The sequence below is a fragment of the Oncorhynchus tshawytscha genome, linkage group LG32 (assembly GCF_018296145.1).
Source record: "Oncorhynchus tshawytscha isolate Ot180627B linkage group LG32, Otsh_v2.0, whole genome shotgun sequence".
Taxonomy (NCBI): domain Eukaryota; kingdom Metazoa; phylum Chordata; class Actinopteri; order Salmoniformes; family Salmonidae; genus Oncorhynchus; species Oncorhynchus tshawytscha.
The window spans coordinates 4537436-4557097 of record NC_056460.1 but is presented as its reverse complement, the minus strand read 5'-3'; the positions used below and the strand labels follow the sequence as shown (position 1 = coordinate 4557097).

Sequence of the window (19662 nt, the reverse complement as noted above, 5' to 3'; positions counted from 1 at the left end):
CGTGACATCACAGGCTTCACACTGCACTGTATGCTGATTTTGCTACACACCAAGTTTTTTTGGACGTCTTTTCAACATTTAATGAATGTTTTATGCTGATATTTTACTGATGTCTTCTCGTAATAACCATGTATCACTTGGCTTTGTGTTCCCTGTTTTGCTGAAACAATTGTGAAGAGGAACGACACTACTGTATTTCTGAAATGGCATAACCACATGCAGCCTTCTTATTTGGTCTTCTCAATGAGTAGGATCTTATGTTTCTTTTATGATTGCTTTTGTGAATGCGCTAAAGGGCTACGCTTACAAAATATGCACCACTTTTACTTTTGCCAAGCTTTGCATTTAAGACATTTGCATTTACTTAACAGCACTAAGAAGCAAGCAAGCATCCCTCTCTGAATGTCGCCTCTGTCTCTGATTAGAAAAGATAACTGTTCCATCAGTTAATTTCCCGCTGCTTTGGTTCGACGATTTTCTGCAAATCATGCTAGTCGTTTTGTGTGTAGCACCACGCAGCGAGCACTACTCAGTGAATGTACTGAGAGTGGATTAGCTGCTAACTCCAAACTTAATTTTGCACATATGCAAATTGTTCCTTGACATTATTGGCACTGCTATTAAAAAACATATTGTTTTTGAACTTTTTTGTCCGTTCTCGGTAAAACAAATCTCGCCATAATACGCTCAATCAAAACAGGATGTCAAACATTGTCACTGAACTCTAAAAATAACGCAGGCAATTTTGAAATTGACTTGCAGAGAAATTGTATTGTACAAGACTGTTTTCATATTTCTAACCCTATTTACATGATATATAATAAGATCAAACTCTGGCTATGAATGTATAGTAGGGTTGTTCTATTAAATGAGTGCCTTTTGCGTCCCTTTAATGTTTTTCCCTTGTCCCACCCGGCTCTAGCGACTCCTTGTGGTGGGCCGGGCGCCTGCAAGCTGACTTCGGTCGCCAGCTAGACTGTTTCCTCCAACAAATTGGTGCGGCTGGCTTCCGGGTTAAGAAAGCAGTGTGTCAAGAAGCAGTACGGCATGGCAGGGTCATGTTTCGGAGGACTCATGGCTCTCGACCTTCGCCTCTCCCAAGTCCGTAGGGGAGTTGCAGCGATGGGACAAAACTGTAACTACCAATTCGATATCACGAAATTGGGGGTAAAAGTACAAAATAAAATGAAACAATTATAATAATTGTGCACTAATATTGAATTCTAAAAGCCTGTTAAATTCAATGAAGTACCCTTTAATATAGACCACATGGACAATTCAATAAGTCTGTTTTATAATATGAATAAAGACGTGCTGAAGTGCCAGCATTTTGAAAGGTCCCTCAAATTCTTCAGAATTTAGGAAGATTTTAACCAACTTAATTAACCCAAAACATTCCCAAGTCTACACCATCATTGTAAAGCTATAAGTTATGTTGATTTCTGAAAGATTATTATATATTTAATGTGATCAGTGGTTTATGTGCCTCTGTCCCTCATTTTAAGGTCAACCCTGTTAACTGAACTCTCGTTTGATATGGTGAAACTATTCATTTGGTGAAATCAGGTTATGTTTGACTAAGTTATACTACTCAAAGGGCACCCAATTGGTGGAACAACCCAGTATTTTGTTTTCTGTGAGTTATGTACAGTACATTACCACTGGTAACGGGATAGTCCCAGTCGGTATTAGATAGAACGTCCCGGCCCTGCTCACCTGTGGGGAAAACAACCTGAGGTTACCTAGGTTACCCCATTGGCTCACAGCAAAAACGTGAGCCTTTTCAAACACACTTTTCTTGTCTGCTTGTTTTAGTCAATTACAAAACTACATTTAAGAAAAGTACAATATGTCTAAAGATTACTTTTCAACATTGCCTACTTAAAAACAGAATATTGTAGGGCTTCCCTCATGCTCCTTTTCATGACGGTGCTAGCGGCTGTGTGAGTGCTAGCTAGCTACCGACCGCGACATTAAGCTAGCCAACACAGACTATACAGCTACAAGTAGTGAATGGAGTTAAAAGCAGACTATATTTAACAAGTTAACTGTCTTACCTGTGAGGAAATGTTTTCCATACCCATAGCTATGTGTAGCATACTTGGACACCGGCTCCCCACATTTCCCACTCTCCCACACCAAATAGCCTGAAGCCACAGGGCTCTTCTCTCAGGCTCTATTTCCCAACGTGGGAGCAATGCGAACCATAAATTGGGATTTCTTTTACCTGTTTACATATACATTGAACAACACAACAGCTTTTCGGCATGTTTTGTTATTTCTGTATAACTAAAAATCAACGACGAAGGAAAGAATGTTTGTTTTCCCCAATTTGTGGGCGTGCAATTCCTTATTATTATTATTAATATGTGAATATTGACTTGGAGTATACTCACGGATCAAAAATGAATTTCAAGTTGCAGCGAAGAGGGACTGTGATTCGCACCTTCTTATTTTAATTTATCAGATGGCAAGTTAAACATATTCGCTTCACGTCACTGATACATGAGCACATCTTCCATATGTTCTGCATATCCTGTCCTATATTCTGAAAAATGACTTGTTCCATAAGGCTGGGTGCCCAACCTAGATGGCAGTATAGGTTGAGAGATCTGCTGTGAAATCCACAGGACATGGGCAAAGTGTCTGTTGTGAAATATTGTAAACTGTTTACTGCGGCAGAAATCCCTTTTAGCCATGGTCTAAGAGTGATTGAAAATGCCATAGATGTGATACCTGTGTAACATGTAACATAATATCACATATAACATTACACAAAGCCACTGCACATGTAAAGTACACTGTATGCTCAAAGTCCCCTAACCCTTAGGCTTTCAAGTTGAGTTAATATAAAAAGCCTGAGTTGGTCTTGGAAACAATTATCACTTGAATTGCAGAGTCATATTTGTCAACCATAGCCTAGAATTTGAAAGAGTGTTTTCAGTCTATAAGTCTTAGGTGTTGAATGACTTGAATATTTTATGCATCTCCATAAGGAAAATTTACTGAAAATGAAGATGTACCGTAAAACTTCAATCAAATGCAGTCTCAAATAGCCGCCTGTCCCTTTTAATAGCTGGGCAACGGCACACATTTCAGCAAATAAACGCGTGTTTCAAATGAACGTCGGGTCTAAATGAATTGTTTACGGTTACCATGAATTGTGTACAAGGTTTCATATTTGATTTGTTACATTAAATAATTCAGTAATTAATGACTTCAAAAAAGTATGACAGTCATCCATCTTTGTTGCCAGTCAGCAACTGCTAGCCGTTGGCTGCTAACAGCCGAGAACTGCTAGGTAACTGGCAAGCACAAAAACAGTCAACATCGGGAGTACAGACCGAAATGAACAGACAAATAGAAAATGAACAGTCAAATAGGATAATAATTATTCTGTTAAAGAAAAGTTTTATTTTTATAATTTAAATAGAGGTATTTTAAGACAAACTTGACAGTGTGTAAATGATAACACATGAGTGCAGGAAATGGAAAAAAATAACTAGGGTACGGGTATCACTAAATTGATCATTAACATTTTGAAGCTGAGCCATTTGCTTCTGCTCTGCTGCGCAGTACATATCATGGTGTCAGAAGTGCTTCAACCTCGTCAAATATAAGAAAATACATTTGTTTGAGACTACAGGAGAGATTACTTTACTGAAAATAATGTTCCTTTGGTTTAGAGTGACGAAAAGTAGCTAGTTTAACAGCTAACTGCTCTCTGTCTCGTCATTGTGCAGAACAGCAAGCAGAGGCTTTGCTATTGACAAAGCACATGCACAGAGCCGCATGCACGGAGTCGTATGGACAGGCATTCAGAGTGCATGCAGTAGCGCAGGGAGCGAGTGACAGAAAGACGAGCAGCTAATGGACACTAACGGAGGAGGTTATTTCTGATTTTGCGTTTGGTTAGAGCCTGAAATTTGGCAGAAAACAACCGTTTGGGCTTAAAATGGGTTTAGGTTTACAAAATGTATGCCAGTGCAGGGCTCTAATGTAGGCACACAAATGCCTCGTCTATTACTTGAAGTTGTACAGTACATAGTTTTTCATCTGACCAGATTTGAAAAGTGGATATCCGTACATATGTGATTGATTGCATTTGAGGAGATAGATGTTATGAATTTGTTCAATGAAGCTGCAAGGACCAATTTTGATAATCTATTCCATTTCTGTATGTTTTTTTGTTGTTTTGGTGTCCCTCAAAAAACACTAATCTCCATTTCAGTAAATTCACATGCACAACCTAAAGAAATGGACAGATTTCTGTCAAAATGTTGTAAATGAATGAGCATTCATCGTCACATTTGGAGACACTGGCTTATTCGTTGTCTCTGTTTCTCAGCTCTTGAAAATACTGGCAATAAAAACAGAGGGCTCATGAGATAGTAGAAGGTACTGTATGATAGAATTGTCAAAGAAAGAAATGGTAGTGATTATAACTGCAGTATTTGTCAAGCGTGATCCATGACTGTCTTTTAGATGTACGATACACTGTATATACATGTCTAAGCATTTTTTTGTATCACAATACAATTGTACAGTCTGCTTGTAATATTTACAGGTAAAAAGCATGTATTTTAAACCTTTTGTAAATCAACAAAACGTATATACATACAACTCAATAAATATTCCATTCCCAATGGGCAAAGCTGGTTGAAATGATGTATTTTTAACATTAAAACCGGTTGAAAAGATGTAATTTTAACCAGTTTGACTACTGAGTTCTCAGTTAATCTGTAGTAGCATGCAAGATAGTTGGTTTTAGTGTGTATATACTACAGTACTGTGTGTCAAATCTTTATGAAGGGAAACACTTGAAAATTACAAGATATTGGACTGTGTATCTAAAAGGGAAAAGTCTTCAAAGCATTTTTGTGCCTTTTCTAAAAATGTATGTAATCTAGACAATCTTTAAAAGCCTGTGAATAACCAAAAAAAACATTCAATTGTTTGGGGGAAAATGCTGTCCCTCGTTTCGTTCTTTATGAATTTATCTTAGATATGTTCACATTACACAATCTTGGGTGTTTTCACAGTTTTGTCCCCATTTACATCATGTGACACGAGCCATATCTTCCAAAATAGTTGTGGTTTTATATTTTTTGCCTTGACCATATTTCCAGCATGCCTCTTGTAAAAGTAATTATTGAATTGCATCTTTTGTAGATGATCATGTCTCTGACTGAGCACAATGGCCTATATCAGCCCTGTCCAGACTTCAGGACCAAGGGCCAGATGGATGAGAAGGAGTATTTCCACATCCTTCCCCAGCTCCAGGTCAAGAGGGCCGACTTCCTCGCTGTCATGCTGACCGGCACCCTTCCTCAGCGGCGAACCTTCCCAGCAGCTCTGTCGGCAGAGAACGAGGTCCAGGAGCCCCAGAGCCCGCGGGACGATGATGTGTCCAAGAGTGAGTCAAACAGCGAGGCCAGCCAAAAAAGCACAGAGCGGAGCCAGGATGGGGCCCCTGACACCCTCATGGCCGGCCCCCGGGAACCCGCCTCAGCCGCAGATGCTGACCCTGACTTTGAGGACGGCTCCAAGACCCTGGTTCTGTTCTCGCCGGGGGATATTCGGAAGTCTCCATCCACTGGGAGAGAACAAGTCCTGCTCGAGGTTGACTTCGGGACACCGTCTGCCTCTACCCCTAGGAACGATATGCCTCTGGTGGGTGCGGGCAGCCAGCCAGAGCTCTCCTTCACACTGAGGTCAGACTTGAGGCCATCCACCCCTATCGCCCCCGCATCTCCCCCCTTCACCAAAGTTGAGCTCACCTTTGTCCACATCTCCGAGACTTCCCACTTTAACATCATGTCTTCCAGAGGTCAAACCGCAAAGGACAGCAGCGACCACTGCAACATCTCAGCCGTTACCCAGGAGGCCTCACCATGGGAAGGAGACACCCGTGAACAGACCGGACATGTCGAAAAGGGTGAGCAATCCCAGAGTCCTTCCAGAGAGCCCCAAGCCCATTCTATCCCAGACGTGACCTTGGAGAATGGTGTCACGCGCACCAAACCGGACGACCACCCACCGCTGGTCTTCGTCAAGTCTTTGGAGCCTGTCTCGGAAGCCATGTCGCCCATTCTGGAACACAAAACTCTCTCTGTAGATTCCAATAAGGGGCCATTGTCTACCGAAGGTATTGCCAACGCTGAACTACCACATACCACCCTCAGGCGGAGGATCAAAAGCCGCATCCCGGTTCTACTGTCTGAAGAGGGCACAGGCTCGGAGCGTTCAGCCTCGCTCTCTGCCCGGGAGCAACTACAGAAGAGAGCCCGGAAACTGGACCTGGCACGCCTGGTGGTGCAGAAGCAGCAGGGCCGCTGGATGAGCCTGCCCTCGGGGACATCCTCCTCGCTGTCCTCCGGCGACGGGAGGGCCTCCGAGACACTCTCCACTACCGTCTCAGAGGAAGACACCCATGCCTCGGACGACTCTCTGGCCAGGAGGAGGTCCTGTCTGAAGGCCAGGGCAGGGGCTGGAGGGGACCAGGGCCAGACGGAATGGAACAGCAGGATCCCCAGGCCCGTCACCCCCATCAAGAGGCCCTCAGGGTGGCTGCTGGCCGCCGTGTCCTCTCCTCTCGCTCTGCCAGGATCGGGCATTTGTAGAGATGCATCCACCTTTGGTAATGGGTAGGTAGTCTTCACAACATCATGTTTGCAAACATAACATTCTAACATTGTATGGATCATTGGTTACAATAGTAAATGAAAAGACCCTTGATTGTTTTACTATAATTTATGAGAACTCTTCTTTGCGGTGCCAAACATCAAGAGTTTATCCATTGCCATTTCTGTCAAAGATGGTCTGATTTATCTTGTTTATGACCTAAGCTTAATTTGATTGGTTGAAAGGTGTCATGTTACTGTAAAGTTTTTTATGATTTTTGTGATAACACCTGAAAATTATGACTTATCAAAGGTTTCCGAGGGGAAGGATTAACTCTTATTCCACCTATTCTCATTTCAGGCTCCAAGTACAAAAAATAGGACTATGCACTCTCCCAACCCAGAGGCGGTCTAAACCTCTGCAGACCGGCTCCTCTTCTTCCTCCTGTCCAAGGCCCTGTCCTGTCCCCGCCCAGCCCTGCGGCAGCCCCCGAATGCCCGTGCGCTGTGTTTTTGTGACCCAACGCAGCTTAAGCACCTCCCACTGCAGGTCAGACAGCCCCTCCCCCCAGCGTCTCCATCCAACTAGACAGTCCCTCTCTGTCCGGCCCACAACTGCCCCTCCCCTCCAGCCCAGGGCTAATACTACTACTACTACTACTACTACTACTACCAGCATAACACGGGCCAACTCACAGGACCCCTTTACCCAGGTGTCCACCGCTATGCCTGCCAGAATCCGAGCCAAATCCACGGGCCCTGCCAAAGCAAAACAAAGCACAGGGGACAAGATGGCTGCCGCAAGATAGTAAACAGATTCACTGGGAAGAAACGCATATGCTTCTCTGTTGTCCTCAGAAAGACTCAATGCTTCAAAAAGCTCCAGCCTGGACCCAAATTAAGACTGATGCGGTTTCCCATCATTTTTTACCTTCTTTGATCCAAACCATGTACAGTGGGGCAAAAAAGTATTTAGTCAGCCACCAATTGTGCAAGTTCTCCCACTTAAAAAGATGAGAGAGGCCTGTAATTTTCATCATTGGTACACTTCAACTATGACAGACAAAATGAGAAAAAAAATCCCAAAAATCCCATTGTAGGATTTTTTATGAATTTATTTGCAAATTATGGTGGAAAATAAGTATTTGATCAATAACAAAAGCTTATCTCAATACTTTGTTATATACCCTTTGTTGGCAATGACAGAGGTCAAACGTTTTCTGTAAGTCTTCACAAGGTTTTCACACACTGTTGCTGGTATTTTGGCCCATTCCTCCATGCAGATCTCCTCTAGAGCAGTGATGTTTTGGGGCTGTTGCTGGGCAACACAGACTTTCAACTCCCTCCAAAAATGTTCTATGGGGTTGAGATCTGGAGACTGGCTAGGCCACTCCAGGACCTTGAAATGCTTCTTACGAAGCCACTCCTTCGTTGCCCGGGCGGTGTGTTTGGGATCATTGTCATGCTGAAAGACCCAGCCACGTTTCATCTTCAATGCCCTTGCTGATGGAAGGAGGTTTTCACTCAAAATCTCACCATATTCACCCATTCATTCTTTCCTTTACACGGATCAGTCGTCCTGGTCCCTTTGCAGAAAAACAGCCCCAAAGGATGTTGATTCCACCCCCATGCTTCACAGTAGGTATGGTGTTCTTTGGATGCAACTCAGCATTCTTTGTCCTCCAAACACGACGAGTTGAGTTTTTACCAAAATGTTATATTTTGGTTTCATCTGACCATATGACATTCTCCCAATCTTCTTCTGGATCATCCAAATGCTCTCGAGCATACTTCAGACGGGCCTGGACATGTACTGGCTTAAGCAGGGGGACACGTCTGGCACTGCAGGATTTGAGACCCTGGCGGCGTAGTGTGTTACTGATGGTAGGCTTTGTTACTTTGGTCCCAGCTCTCTGCAGGTCATTCACTAGGTCACCCCGTGTGGTTCTGGCATTTTTGCTCACCGTTCTTGTGATCATTTTGACCCCACGGGGTGAGATCTTGCGTGGAGCCCCAGAACGAGGGAGATTGTCAGTGGTCTTGTATGTCTTCCATTTCCTAATAATTGCTCCCACAGTTGATTTCTTCAAACCAAGCTGCTTACCTATTGCAGATTCAGTCTTCCCAGCCTGGTGCAGGTCTACAATTTTGTTTCTGGTGTCCTTTGACAGCTCTTTGGTCTTGGTCATAGTGGAGTTTGGAGTGTGACTGTTTGAGGTTGTGGACAGGTGTCTTTTATACTGATAACAAGTTCAAACAGGTGCCATTAATACAGGTAACGAGTGGACGACAGAGGAGCCTCTTAAAGAAGAAGTTACAGGTCTGTGAGAGCCAGAAATCTTGCTTGTTTGTAGGTGACCAAATACTTATTTTCCACCATAATTTGCAAATAAATTCATTAAAAATCCTACAATGTGATTTTCTGGATTTTTTTTCTCATTTTGTCTGTCATAGTTGAAGTGTACCTATGATGGAAATTACAGGCCTCTCTCATCTTTTTACGTGGGAGAACTTGCACAATTGGTGGCTGACTAAATACTGTTTTGTCCCACTGTACCTCTACTAACTTGACCATGACAACAACTTTTACAAGAGGAACCATATGGAACCATCTTCATGAGCTTCCAGTTAAATAGTCAATGTCACGAGGAGCAATGCTACCATGGTGCTATGTGTACGCTGTCCACTGGTGCATTGAATACATTTTCCTTTTGTTTCTGAGGTTTGTGGATTCAGCATCCTATATGCAAGAAATTTATTTGAACAAAGTCGGTTATCATGATCCCTTTACAAGCCAAGTTGTAATCTTTCTCAACTCACAAGCTTCTCACACCGATATACTAAGTTATCATCGACAATATTCTGCTCACTGTATATTGCATGGTATAGATATCACAAACACTTTTGATAAGTTGACTAATGTTAAGGAAATGTACGAAACTCTCAATCTTCCAATGGCCTGACGCGATAACCAATTCTGATAGGATGCCAAAATCATTCCCAACTCTGGTCAGATGTGTTAAAAGGTTGGATTATGGGGTAGATTACTGCCAATATTAAGAGAATGCAGAAGTAATATTGCTGGCCTCCTTCTTAGTGTGTGACAATGGGCATGCTTTATATCATTCCATGTTTTGGGTGTTTGATTATATTTATGTTCAAAAGTGTATATAATATGATAATTTCTTGAAAAATACATTTTTATTTTTTACCTTGCGAAAACAACCTGTATATTTTGTCTTTCCTCTTCTGTTGAACGATGTTGGCCTGTTTTTTGTTTGTTTTTTTACGCATGAGAAAAATAGCGTTAACTTTGAGTGATAGATACCTACCTTTTTAATGTTCTGACAATGACATGATTGGTGGATCATTGGAACCCATGTTTTGTGTTTGTATTGGGCAAATGAAACCTACAGTTGCAGGGCACTGAGATAAAGTTAAATAATGGTCATGTGGAATGACTATCTCCGGTTTCATTTCTACACTGTTTGCCAGATATAACCATCGCCCCTAGAAAGGACTACTTCTTGTTTTCATCCTCTCCTTCTAATCAGGGACTTTATTCACCAGGTGAGTGCAATAAAGTACCAGGTAGAAGAAAAGGTTTCGGCCCTCTAGGACTGGAACTGAACCATCCTGGGCAACCTAGTAGGTCTGAAAGGTTCCTTATCAGGGTGACTTGACTCAGAGACATGTTTTTTTTAAAGTGTTTCCACAATTAGGACATTTTATTTTGAAGAGGTAAAGTTACAGTACAGACGTGTACAAAAACGACATGTTGTTGAGTACCATACACAAGATCAAATGGTACATTTCACACAGACACACACGTTTCCTCACAGCAGTAAGTCCAGTCTCTCCCTAGTTTAGGGACAGGCAGCTTCTCTAAATAATACAAGTTATGTACATAGGAATATGTTTAATTGCAATGCATTGCAGTGTAGTACTGTGCTGAGACTAATGGTCTCTTGGAGTTGCCCTTTTAAATTCTGTTATATATGCACTGAAAGCTGAAACTATGAGACCTGAGAGATATCAAGTAGAAGGGAGGCCTCCCTTTCTCCCTGCCCCACTTTTTGAGTTCTCCTAGTGAGTTCGGAAAAACTGAAAGTATACATCTTAGAAATAGTTTTCACATACAAAATGTGTCTGAACTCAAAATCAACATGCTTCCCAAAAATAACATGGTCACTTTGGTTATTTTGATTGGCTATTTTTCTGCATTTATCAAAGTCCCATCAAGTAGCCCGATTTTAAGTGTCCATGTAAACAGGATTATTAGGGAAATCATTCTTCTGGCAAAGCATGTAAACGTATTAATCAAACTATTAATCTGAGCGCATGTAAACGTACCAAGTGAGAGCAGAGAGAGTTCATGGGATTATTTACATCAATGAAAATCTGAATACCGGAATAAAGGATTTGCGAGAATGAATGAACTAGGGAAATAATGTTGGGTTAGCTAATAAACCAAAGATACTGGGGAGTTGGCAATAGTGTATCTTGTTGACCAGAGAGTATCCTACAACGCAAGCTGGATCTACTGAGAGTTTTCTAAAGCTGCACATTCAGTTAGCTTCACATTCCAGCTCAGGCTTCATCCATACTACGATGATAGATATTGCTCGTCCGCCTCCCGCTAACTCTAGCAGGCTTGTAACTGCACGTGCATGTAGCACATGGCAAGACGAACGCCGAATTCTTCGTTGAGACAATGCTGAAACATCAATCCATGGGAGAGTAAGTGCCACATTTTCATTTGGGTCGAAATCAAAAGGAAAGAAAAGCTGTCTTGCAAAATCAGAAGGCTATGGTGACACAAATACGCTTTTAGAAGTGCCGTCTTTTATTTTATTACTTGTCGGTAATGAACATCAACATTGCGTGAAGTTGAAAATGCATTATGTCATTACTAAATGTTCAATATGATATATTTTAACATTTTTTAAAAATGTACACATTTGATTAATAAAATATGAAATTAGCAGTCTTCCTCAAACGAAGGGGATGATGGCACAAACGTTGCAAGAGGGAGGAAATCTGATTTGATAGATACAAACAGCGAGGCCTGGCATGGTTTAATTCAGGATTGGTGGGTCCCCCACGGGACGGTTGAGCTAACGTAGGCTAATGTGATTAGCATGAGGTTGTAAGTAACAAGAACATTTTCCCAGGACATAGACATATCTGATATTAGCAGAAAGCTTAAATTCTTGTTAATCTAACTGCACTGTCCAATTTACAGTAGCTATTACATTGTTTGAGGAGAGTGCACAGTTATGAACTTAAAGTTATTACTAAATCAATTAGGCACATTTGGGCAGTACAAACATTTTTACAGAAATACAATGGTTCATTGGATCAGCCTAAAACATTGCACATACACTGCTGCCATCTAGTGGCCAACATCTAAATTGCACCCGGGCTGGAATAATACATTATGTCATTTCTGTTGCATTTCAAAGATGATGGTACAAAAAAGTTAAAACAAATATTTGTATTTTCTTTTACCAGATCTATTGTGTTATATTCTCCTACATTAATTTCACATTTCCACAAACTTCAAAGTGTTTCCTTTTCAAATGGTATCAAGAATATGCATATCCTTCCTTCAATACGTGAGCTACAGGCTGTTAGATTTGGGTATGTCATTTTGGGCGAAAATTGAAAAAAAGGGTCAGATCCTTAAGATGTTTTTAACGTAATCAAGCTCCCGAGGATGGGACAGCCATAGGGTACTCCCGCTACTCCCCTGTAATTAGCATAACTTTGGCATCATCCTAAGCAAACTACTGACAATTTTTTGTAGTTTCAATAAACGTTTTCAGCAGCCTCACATGTCGTTATTAACATATTTGGTTGTCACAGCAACAAATGATACTTATTCTGCCACTAATTTGTTACCCGACATTCTAAAACTGACAGTAATGCTGTCTGATTATACTTACCTCATTGTTTGTTTACCCCTAGCTTTCTTGCCTGTTAGCTGCCTGGCTAGTGAAAGAAGTTAATCTCGATCTAATCCGCTAGTCATAGATATGCTGCATAACTATTTCGTCTTTGCCTGTTCTTTGAATGGTTTAGGTATTTAGAAAAGTTGATTTGTTGCTGGCTTGCCTATAAACTGAGTATACCAAACATTAGGAACACCATCCTAATATTGAGTTGCCCTCAATTGAGTTGCAGTTCTTGACACAAACCTTCGTGCCTGGCACCAAATTACCATACCCTTTAAAAGGTACTTATAAACCCTTTGTCTTGCCCGTTCACCCTCTGAATGCCGTACACACACACAATCCATGTCTCAATTGTCTCAAGGCTTAATAATCATTCTTGAGACTGTCTCCTCACCTTCATCTACACTGATTGAAGTGGATTTAACAAGTGACATCAATAAGGGATCGTAACTCTCACTTGGTCCGTCTATTTCGTGGAAAAAGCAGGTCAAGTCAAATTTTTATTGGTCATATGCGCCAACAGAAATATACATCCGGCGCCGACAGAGATGGCCACCTCGCTTCGCGTTCTTAGGAAACTATGCAGTATTTTGTTTTTTTTATGTATTATTTCTTACACTGTTACCCCAGGAAAGCTGAAGTCTTATTACATACAGCTGGGAGGAACTATTGGATATAAGAGCAATGTCAACTTACCAACATTACGACCATGAATACGACTTTCCTGAAGCGGATCTTCTGATTGGTCCACCACCCAGAACAATGGATCGTATCCCAGCAGGCGACCCAAAACAACAGTGCCGCAGAAGGGGCAGACGGAGTGGTCTTCGGGTCAGGCTCCGTAGACGGGCACATCGCCCACCGCACCCGAGTATACTACTAGCCAATGTCCAGTCTCTTGACAACAAGGTAGAAGAAATCTGAGCAAGGGTTGCCTTCCAGAGAGACATCAGAGATTGTAACATTGTCTGTATCACAGAAACATGGCTCACTCGGGATACGTTATCAAAGTCGGTACAGCCACCTGGTTTCTTCACGCATCGCGCCAACAGAAACAAACATCTCTCTGGTAAGAAGAAGGGCAGTATGCCTTATGATTAACAAGTCTAGGTGTGATCATAACAACATACAGGAACTCAAGTCCTTTTGTTCACCTGACCTAGAATTCCTTACAATCAAATGCCGACTGCCTTATCTGCCAAGAGAATTGTCTTTGATTGTAATCCCAGTTGTGTACATCCCCCCCCAAGCAGACACCTCAATGGCCCTGAAAGAACTTCATATGTAAACTGGAAACCACATATTCTAAGGCTGCATTTATTGTAGCTGGGGATTTTAACAAGGCTAATCTGCTGAAACAAGGCTCCCTAAATTCGATCAGAATATTGAATGCGCGACCCGGGCTGGCAAAATTCTGGATCATTGTTACTCTAACTTCCGCCTACGCATACAAAGCCTTCCCTCGCCTTCCTTTTGGCAAATCTGACCATGACTCCATTTTGTTGCTCCCAGCCTATAGACAGAAACTAAAACCGGAAACGCCCGTGCTCAGGTCTGTTCAACGTTGGTCCGATCAATCTGATTCCACGCTTCAAGATTGCTTCGATCACGTAGACTGGGATATGTTCTGGATAGCGTCGAACAACAACATTGATGTATACGTTGATTCAGTGAGCGAGTTTATTAGCAAGTGCATCGGTGATGTTGTACCCACGGCGACAATTAAAACCTTCCCCAACCAGAAACTGTGGATTGATTGCAGCATTCGTGCAAAACTGAAAGCGCAAACCACTGCTTTTAATCAGGTCAAGGCGACCGGAAACATGACCAAATACAAACAGTGTAGCTATTCCCTCCACAAGGCAATCAAACAAGCTAAGCGTCAGTATAGAGACAAAGTAGAGTCGCAATTCAACGGCTCAGACACGAGAGGTATGTGGCAGGGTCTACAGTCAATCATGGACTACAAAAAGAAAACCAGCCCCGTTGCGGACACCGATGTCTTGCTCCCAGACAAACTAAACAACTTTTTTGCTTGCTTTGAGGACAGTGCCACCGTCACGGCCCGCTACCAAAACCTGAAGTCTCTTCTTCACCGCAGCCATCGTGAGTAAAACATTTAAACGTGTTAACCCTCGCAAGGCTGCAGGTCCAGGCGGCATCCCTAGCCGAGTCCTCAGAGCATGCGCAGACCAGCTGGCTGGTGTTTTTACGGACATATTCAATCAATCCATATCCCAGTCTGCTATTCCCACATGCTTCAAGCGGGCCACCATTGTTCCTGTTCCCAAGAAAGCTAAGGTAACTGAGCTAAACGACTGTCGCCCCGTAGCACTCACTTCATCATGAAGTGCTTTGAGAGACTAGTCAAGGACCATATAACCTCCACCCTACCTGACACCCTAGACCCACTCCAATTTGCTTACCGCCCCAATAGGTCCACAGACGACGCAAATGCAATCACACTGCACACTGCCCTAACCCATCTGGACAAGAGGAATACCTATGTAACAATGCTGTTCATTGACTACGGCTCAGCATTTAACACCATAGCACCCTCCAAACTCATCCTGAAGCTCTAGACCCTGGGTCTCGACCCAACATGTGCAACTGGGTCCTGGACTTTCTGACGGGCCGCCCCAAGGTGGTGAGGGTAGGCAACAACATCTCCAACCCTCTGATCCTCAACACTGGGGCCCCACAAGGGTGTGTTCTCAGCCCTCTCCTGTACCCCCTGTTCACCTATGACTGCGTGGCCATGCACGCCTCCAACTCATTCATCAAGTTTGCAGACGACACTACTGTGATAGGCTTGATTACCAACAACGATGAGACAGCCTACAGGGAGGAGGTGAGGGCCCTCAGAGTGTGGTGTCAGGAAAATAACCTCACACTCAACGTCAACAAAACAAAGGAGATGATCGGGGACTTCAGTAAACAGCAGAGGGAGCACCCCCCTATCCACATCGACGGGACAGTATGTAAGTGTATGTAAGTGTATGTAAGTGTATGTAAACTTCCGTGTGTAAAAACTTCCAAGTGTATGTAAACTTCCGACTTCAACTGTATCTTCCGAAAAAGTCAACATTTAGATCTTGGACAAGCCACCCAATGGCTGTACTTTGTTGTTCTAAAAGCATTTTTTTTGTCTTTTCCATAATGTTTGTGACCTTATGGTTTCATCTGCTGCACATTCAGGTTTGACAAATTGGTGTATGTTGGAATGAAGATGAAGAGTCTCAGCTGCAAGTTCTGAAGGCCATAGTCAGAAAGTACGTGTGTGATGCCTGATTATCATTTATTGTCAAACATCAACAGCAAAAAGCTGGTAACACTACTGGTGTTTTTTCCCCAAAAGTTATCCTTGCAGAATCATGTTTAAAGTGCAGAAATTTGTTTCAAACATATGGTATTTGTGCTGTATGTGAATTGCTATGCGTGTCTGTGTATTTCTGTGCCCTCAGGTTCAAGGTGGACCTGAGCGTCAGTCTCCAGGATGTAGTGGAACGCTGCCCTCCTCAGCTCACAGGGGCGGAAATGTATGCTCTCTGCTCCGACGCCATGATGTCTGCCATTAAGAGGAAGATTGCACGTGTCACTGATGGTACGTTTGGCCCTCACAAATGGAGACATGAGCATTTTCCTTGTAAATGTCTGTTAAAAATCCTCCTTAAGGTGTAAAAAAAACATGGAAAACTGTGATGTATGATTGCCTTTAAATGACATCCACTGTGCTCTTGATAAGAACTTACATTGTGTGTCTGTTTTTCTTGATTTGACGAAGGCTTTTGACACTGGGGACCATGCTGTGCTAGTGAAAAGGTTCAAATGTTGTGGAATTACTGGTCATGCTCTAGATTGGTTTATAAATTACCTATCAAAACGTACACAATGTGTAATGGCGGATGTTTGTAAATCTGAGTCCATAGAGGTGTGCTCAGGTGTTCCGCAAGGTTCTATTTTGGGCCTACTGTTGTTCATTTTGTATATCAACAACATTGGGGATCTTATTGAAACAGCTGATGTTAATTTTTATGCAGATGATACTGTACTTTATTCAAGTGGTAGTAGTTTATCTTTAGCTTTTGAAAATGCCCAAAGAGCATTTAACATCATACAACATAATCTGTATGATTTAAAGCTGATTCTAAATTCAGGTAAAACAAAATGCATGGTATTTTCAAATGCTAGGCGTGTTACAAATCATGTCATTGCTACATTGGCTGGACATACTATAGAGCAAGTTAACGTGTACAAATATTTGGGTGTGTGTGGGTTGATGATAAGCTGAGCTTCACTGTGCATGTAGAGAACTTGATAAGGAAGCTCAAGCTGAAAATATAATTTTTTATTACCGGCATAAGGCTTGTTTTTCTTTTGAGGCCAGGAAGGAGCTGGTACGATGTACATTACTGTCGGTTTTAGATTTGAGTGATGTTATATATATGCTGGCCTCAGCCACTACCCTCAGAGCACTTGATTCAGTGTATCATACAGCCCTCAGGTTCATTACAAATCAGAAACGTCTAAAACATCATTGTGATCTCTACAGCGCTGTTGGCTGGTCGTTATTGACCTTGAATAGGCTTAAACACCGGTATACACTGATTTATAAGGCCATATTGGGCAAAATGCCATTTGATCTCTGTTCTTTTTTGGTCAGGTCAGTAAATAAATATCAATTATGGTCCCATTCTGATTTGCTTCTAACAGTACCAAAAATTAGAACAGGACATAGAAATAGTTTTAGTTATTTAGCTCCATGGTCCTGGAATTCTGTCATGAACATTTGAAAATGTGATGATCTAGTTTCGTTGGTGGAGTTTTAAACACTTGATTGATGTATATATCATGGAAGAGTGTAATTGTTTTTAGGCCAGCTGTTTTTAGTCAAGATGTTTGTGTTTTTAATGTACAATGTTTTTGTTGTACTGTATGTGTGTTTATAGTTTTGTTTAATGTTGCGTTAGTGTATGTACGTTTTTAAAAATCTGAAACGTTGTTCCCCCTGCTGCTATTGGACCAGGTCTCTCTTGGAAAAGAGAGATTATCTCAATGAGAAAAAACCTGTATAAATAAAGGTAAAATATATAGATATATTTTTAAATGAGTGGGCTAAACAAACGGTCAAATCATTTGAAAATACAACAGTTCTTCTTTAGAATTATTTACATTTAAATATTAAAGAACAACTGTTGTATTTTCAATTGATTTGACCGTCAACCGTCATGCTCTTCAATGGTATCTTTATCTTGTCCATTTATTGAAAAACATACTTTTGGAGTTGTAAGATCAATGTGGACAATCTACCCAAATAATGTGTATAAAATCCAGTCTCATTGCTATAAAACCATTTTTTATCTGCTGCGTTCTTGCATTTGTTCTATCCCTACAACCCCCTCATATCATGTAGAAACAAACATGAATGTATCTTATTTTGGCAACACATGGGCACAAATTACAAGATCGTTCAGTCATTTTTTTTTGAAGTTTTTACTACAGTGCAAAATGTTCAGTCCACAAAAACTTAAACCATTATAATTGATGTACTGGGTAATATATAAAATAACATTCTTTCATATCATCCTTTCTAAATACCAATCATATCTACAGTTAATAGTATTTTAAGAGATGACCGTCTCAGTTCCTAGAGCCCTATGGCAACCTCAAGCGTCAGTAACAAGTGCAATAGGGACTTATTTATCTCTTTCACTCTCCTATATTTTTTCCCCCTTTTTGTTTCCCCTGCCCCCCAATTTCTTTCCCTCCCTCTTTCACTCAGGTCTGGACACAGAGGATACCCCTCTTTTGGTCTCTGCCGACGACTTCAACCAAGCATTGGATTGCCTCAAACCGTCCGTCTCTGAACAAGAGCTTCTCAAATAAACTCATTCAGCAGAAACTCACTGCAAAATAACCAAGCCGCCCAAGCCAAGTGCCATCAAGTATGGGGCTAAGCTATTCTCTTCTGCATGCACTACGTTACCACAAGCGTGTATTCCTCAAGAGTTTTGGCTCTGCAAAAAACTGGGGTGTGAAGTTCTTCCTTTTCTCTGCACTAATGAGTGGTGTCATTTAGTCCAAGGGACCAAACTAGTACACAACCTAGTTAATGCACAATATTGTATGTGGACCACATTGGTACAGTTTGCAATTTGCACAGTCAATCTGAACAGTCAATGTAAGGTTAGTGCTGTATATTTGTAACCACTCGTTTCTGAATTGAGCTTAAGCTTCATACCTTGGTAGTGTTAATGGCAGCAACAAATGCATATGAGTTGTTCAAATGAAAACTACTATATCCATGGTCCTCCAGGAGTAAAGTTGGGACATAACTTTCCTATATTCTCAAATTGACACTAAATGCTGCTGTTCTGTTTTGTTTCTCTATTCTCACCAGAGTTACTAGCCATATGTTGTCCATTAATTGCAAAGTTGTCTCTTACTGAGTCTTGCATTTCAACAGGATGTTCCACATCTGTGGTTTATTTTTCCAATGCTTCCACAACCTGAACTGTTTTGAATGCTGGTTTCTTTTACAAGCCATCCTTTCAGAGACTCGTTTGAGCAACAATAGACCCATCCAAGCCATCAACAGTTCAAATAAAAACAACTAATATAATGGGTTGATGGAAAATCAGCATACTCAACAGTTCTCCTAGACCAAGTTTTTGGGTAACAGTTTTGGTGCAGAGTTCCCTTCCACCCTGTAGATCATTTGCATAAAATAAAGTAATTTAAAAAAAGAAGCGAATTTTGTAAGTACAGAGTACAGAACAAATACACATGGAAACAAAGCTACCGTATTAATCCATGAGAATGTATCCGGGTCACACTTTATTAAGTTGTCAGTTGATTGTTTTAAGAAGTCCTAATTTGTTACAGCATGAGTAACAAAGCTGATGTTCCACTGAGTGACATTGTTGGAGGAATGTCAATGTGGATGGTTCAAATCAAAGTTGAGCTTGAACTAGAGTTGAGTAATTCTCTGCTATAATTGACTATTTCAATTTTGTCCTTTGTGAAGATTGTGGAACGAAAGTTAATGTATTTACATGTGAAATGGGCTAACTTAGTATAAA

At 41.5% G+C, this 19662-nt stretch overlaps 1 protein-coding gene across 1 annotated transcript in view; it reads left to right on the top strand.

The window, feature by feature from the left end:
• The window catches only part of LOC112230453 (tau-tubulin kinase 1-like), a 46301-nt gene extending 38702 nt beyond the window's left edge, over window positions 1-7599 (top strand). The window contains exons 15-16 of the mRNA XM_024396776.2: window positions 5173-6647; window positions 6985-7599. Coding sequence (XP_024252544.1) covers window positions 5173-6647; window positions 6985-7432 — 1923 coding nt within the window. The 3' untranslated portion in view covers window positions 7433-7599. The remainder of the gene's footprint in view (window positions 1-5172; window positions 6648-6984) is intronic.
• Window positions 7600-19662: the final 12063 nt, after the last annotated feature.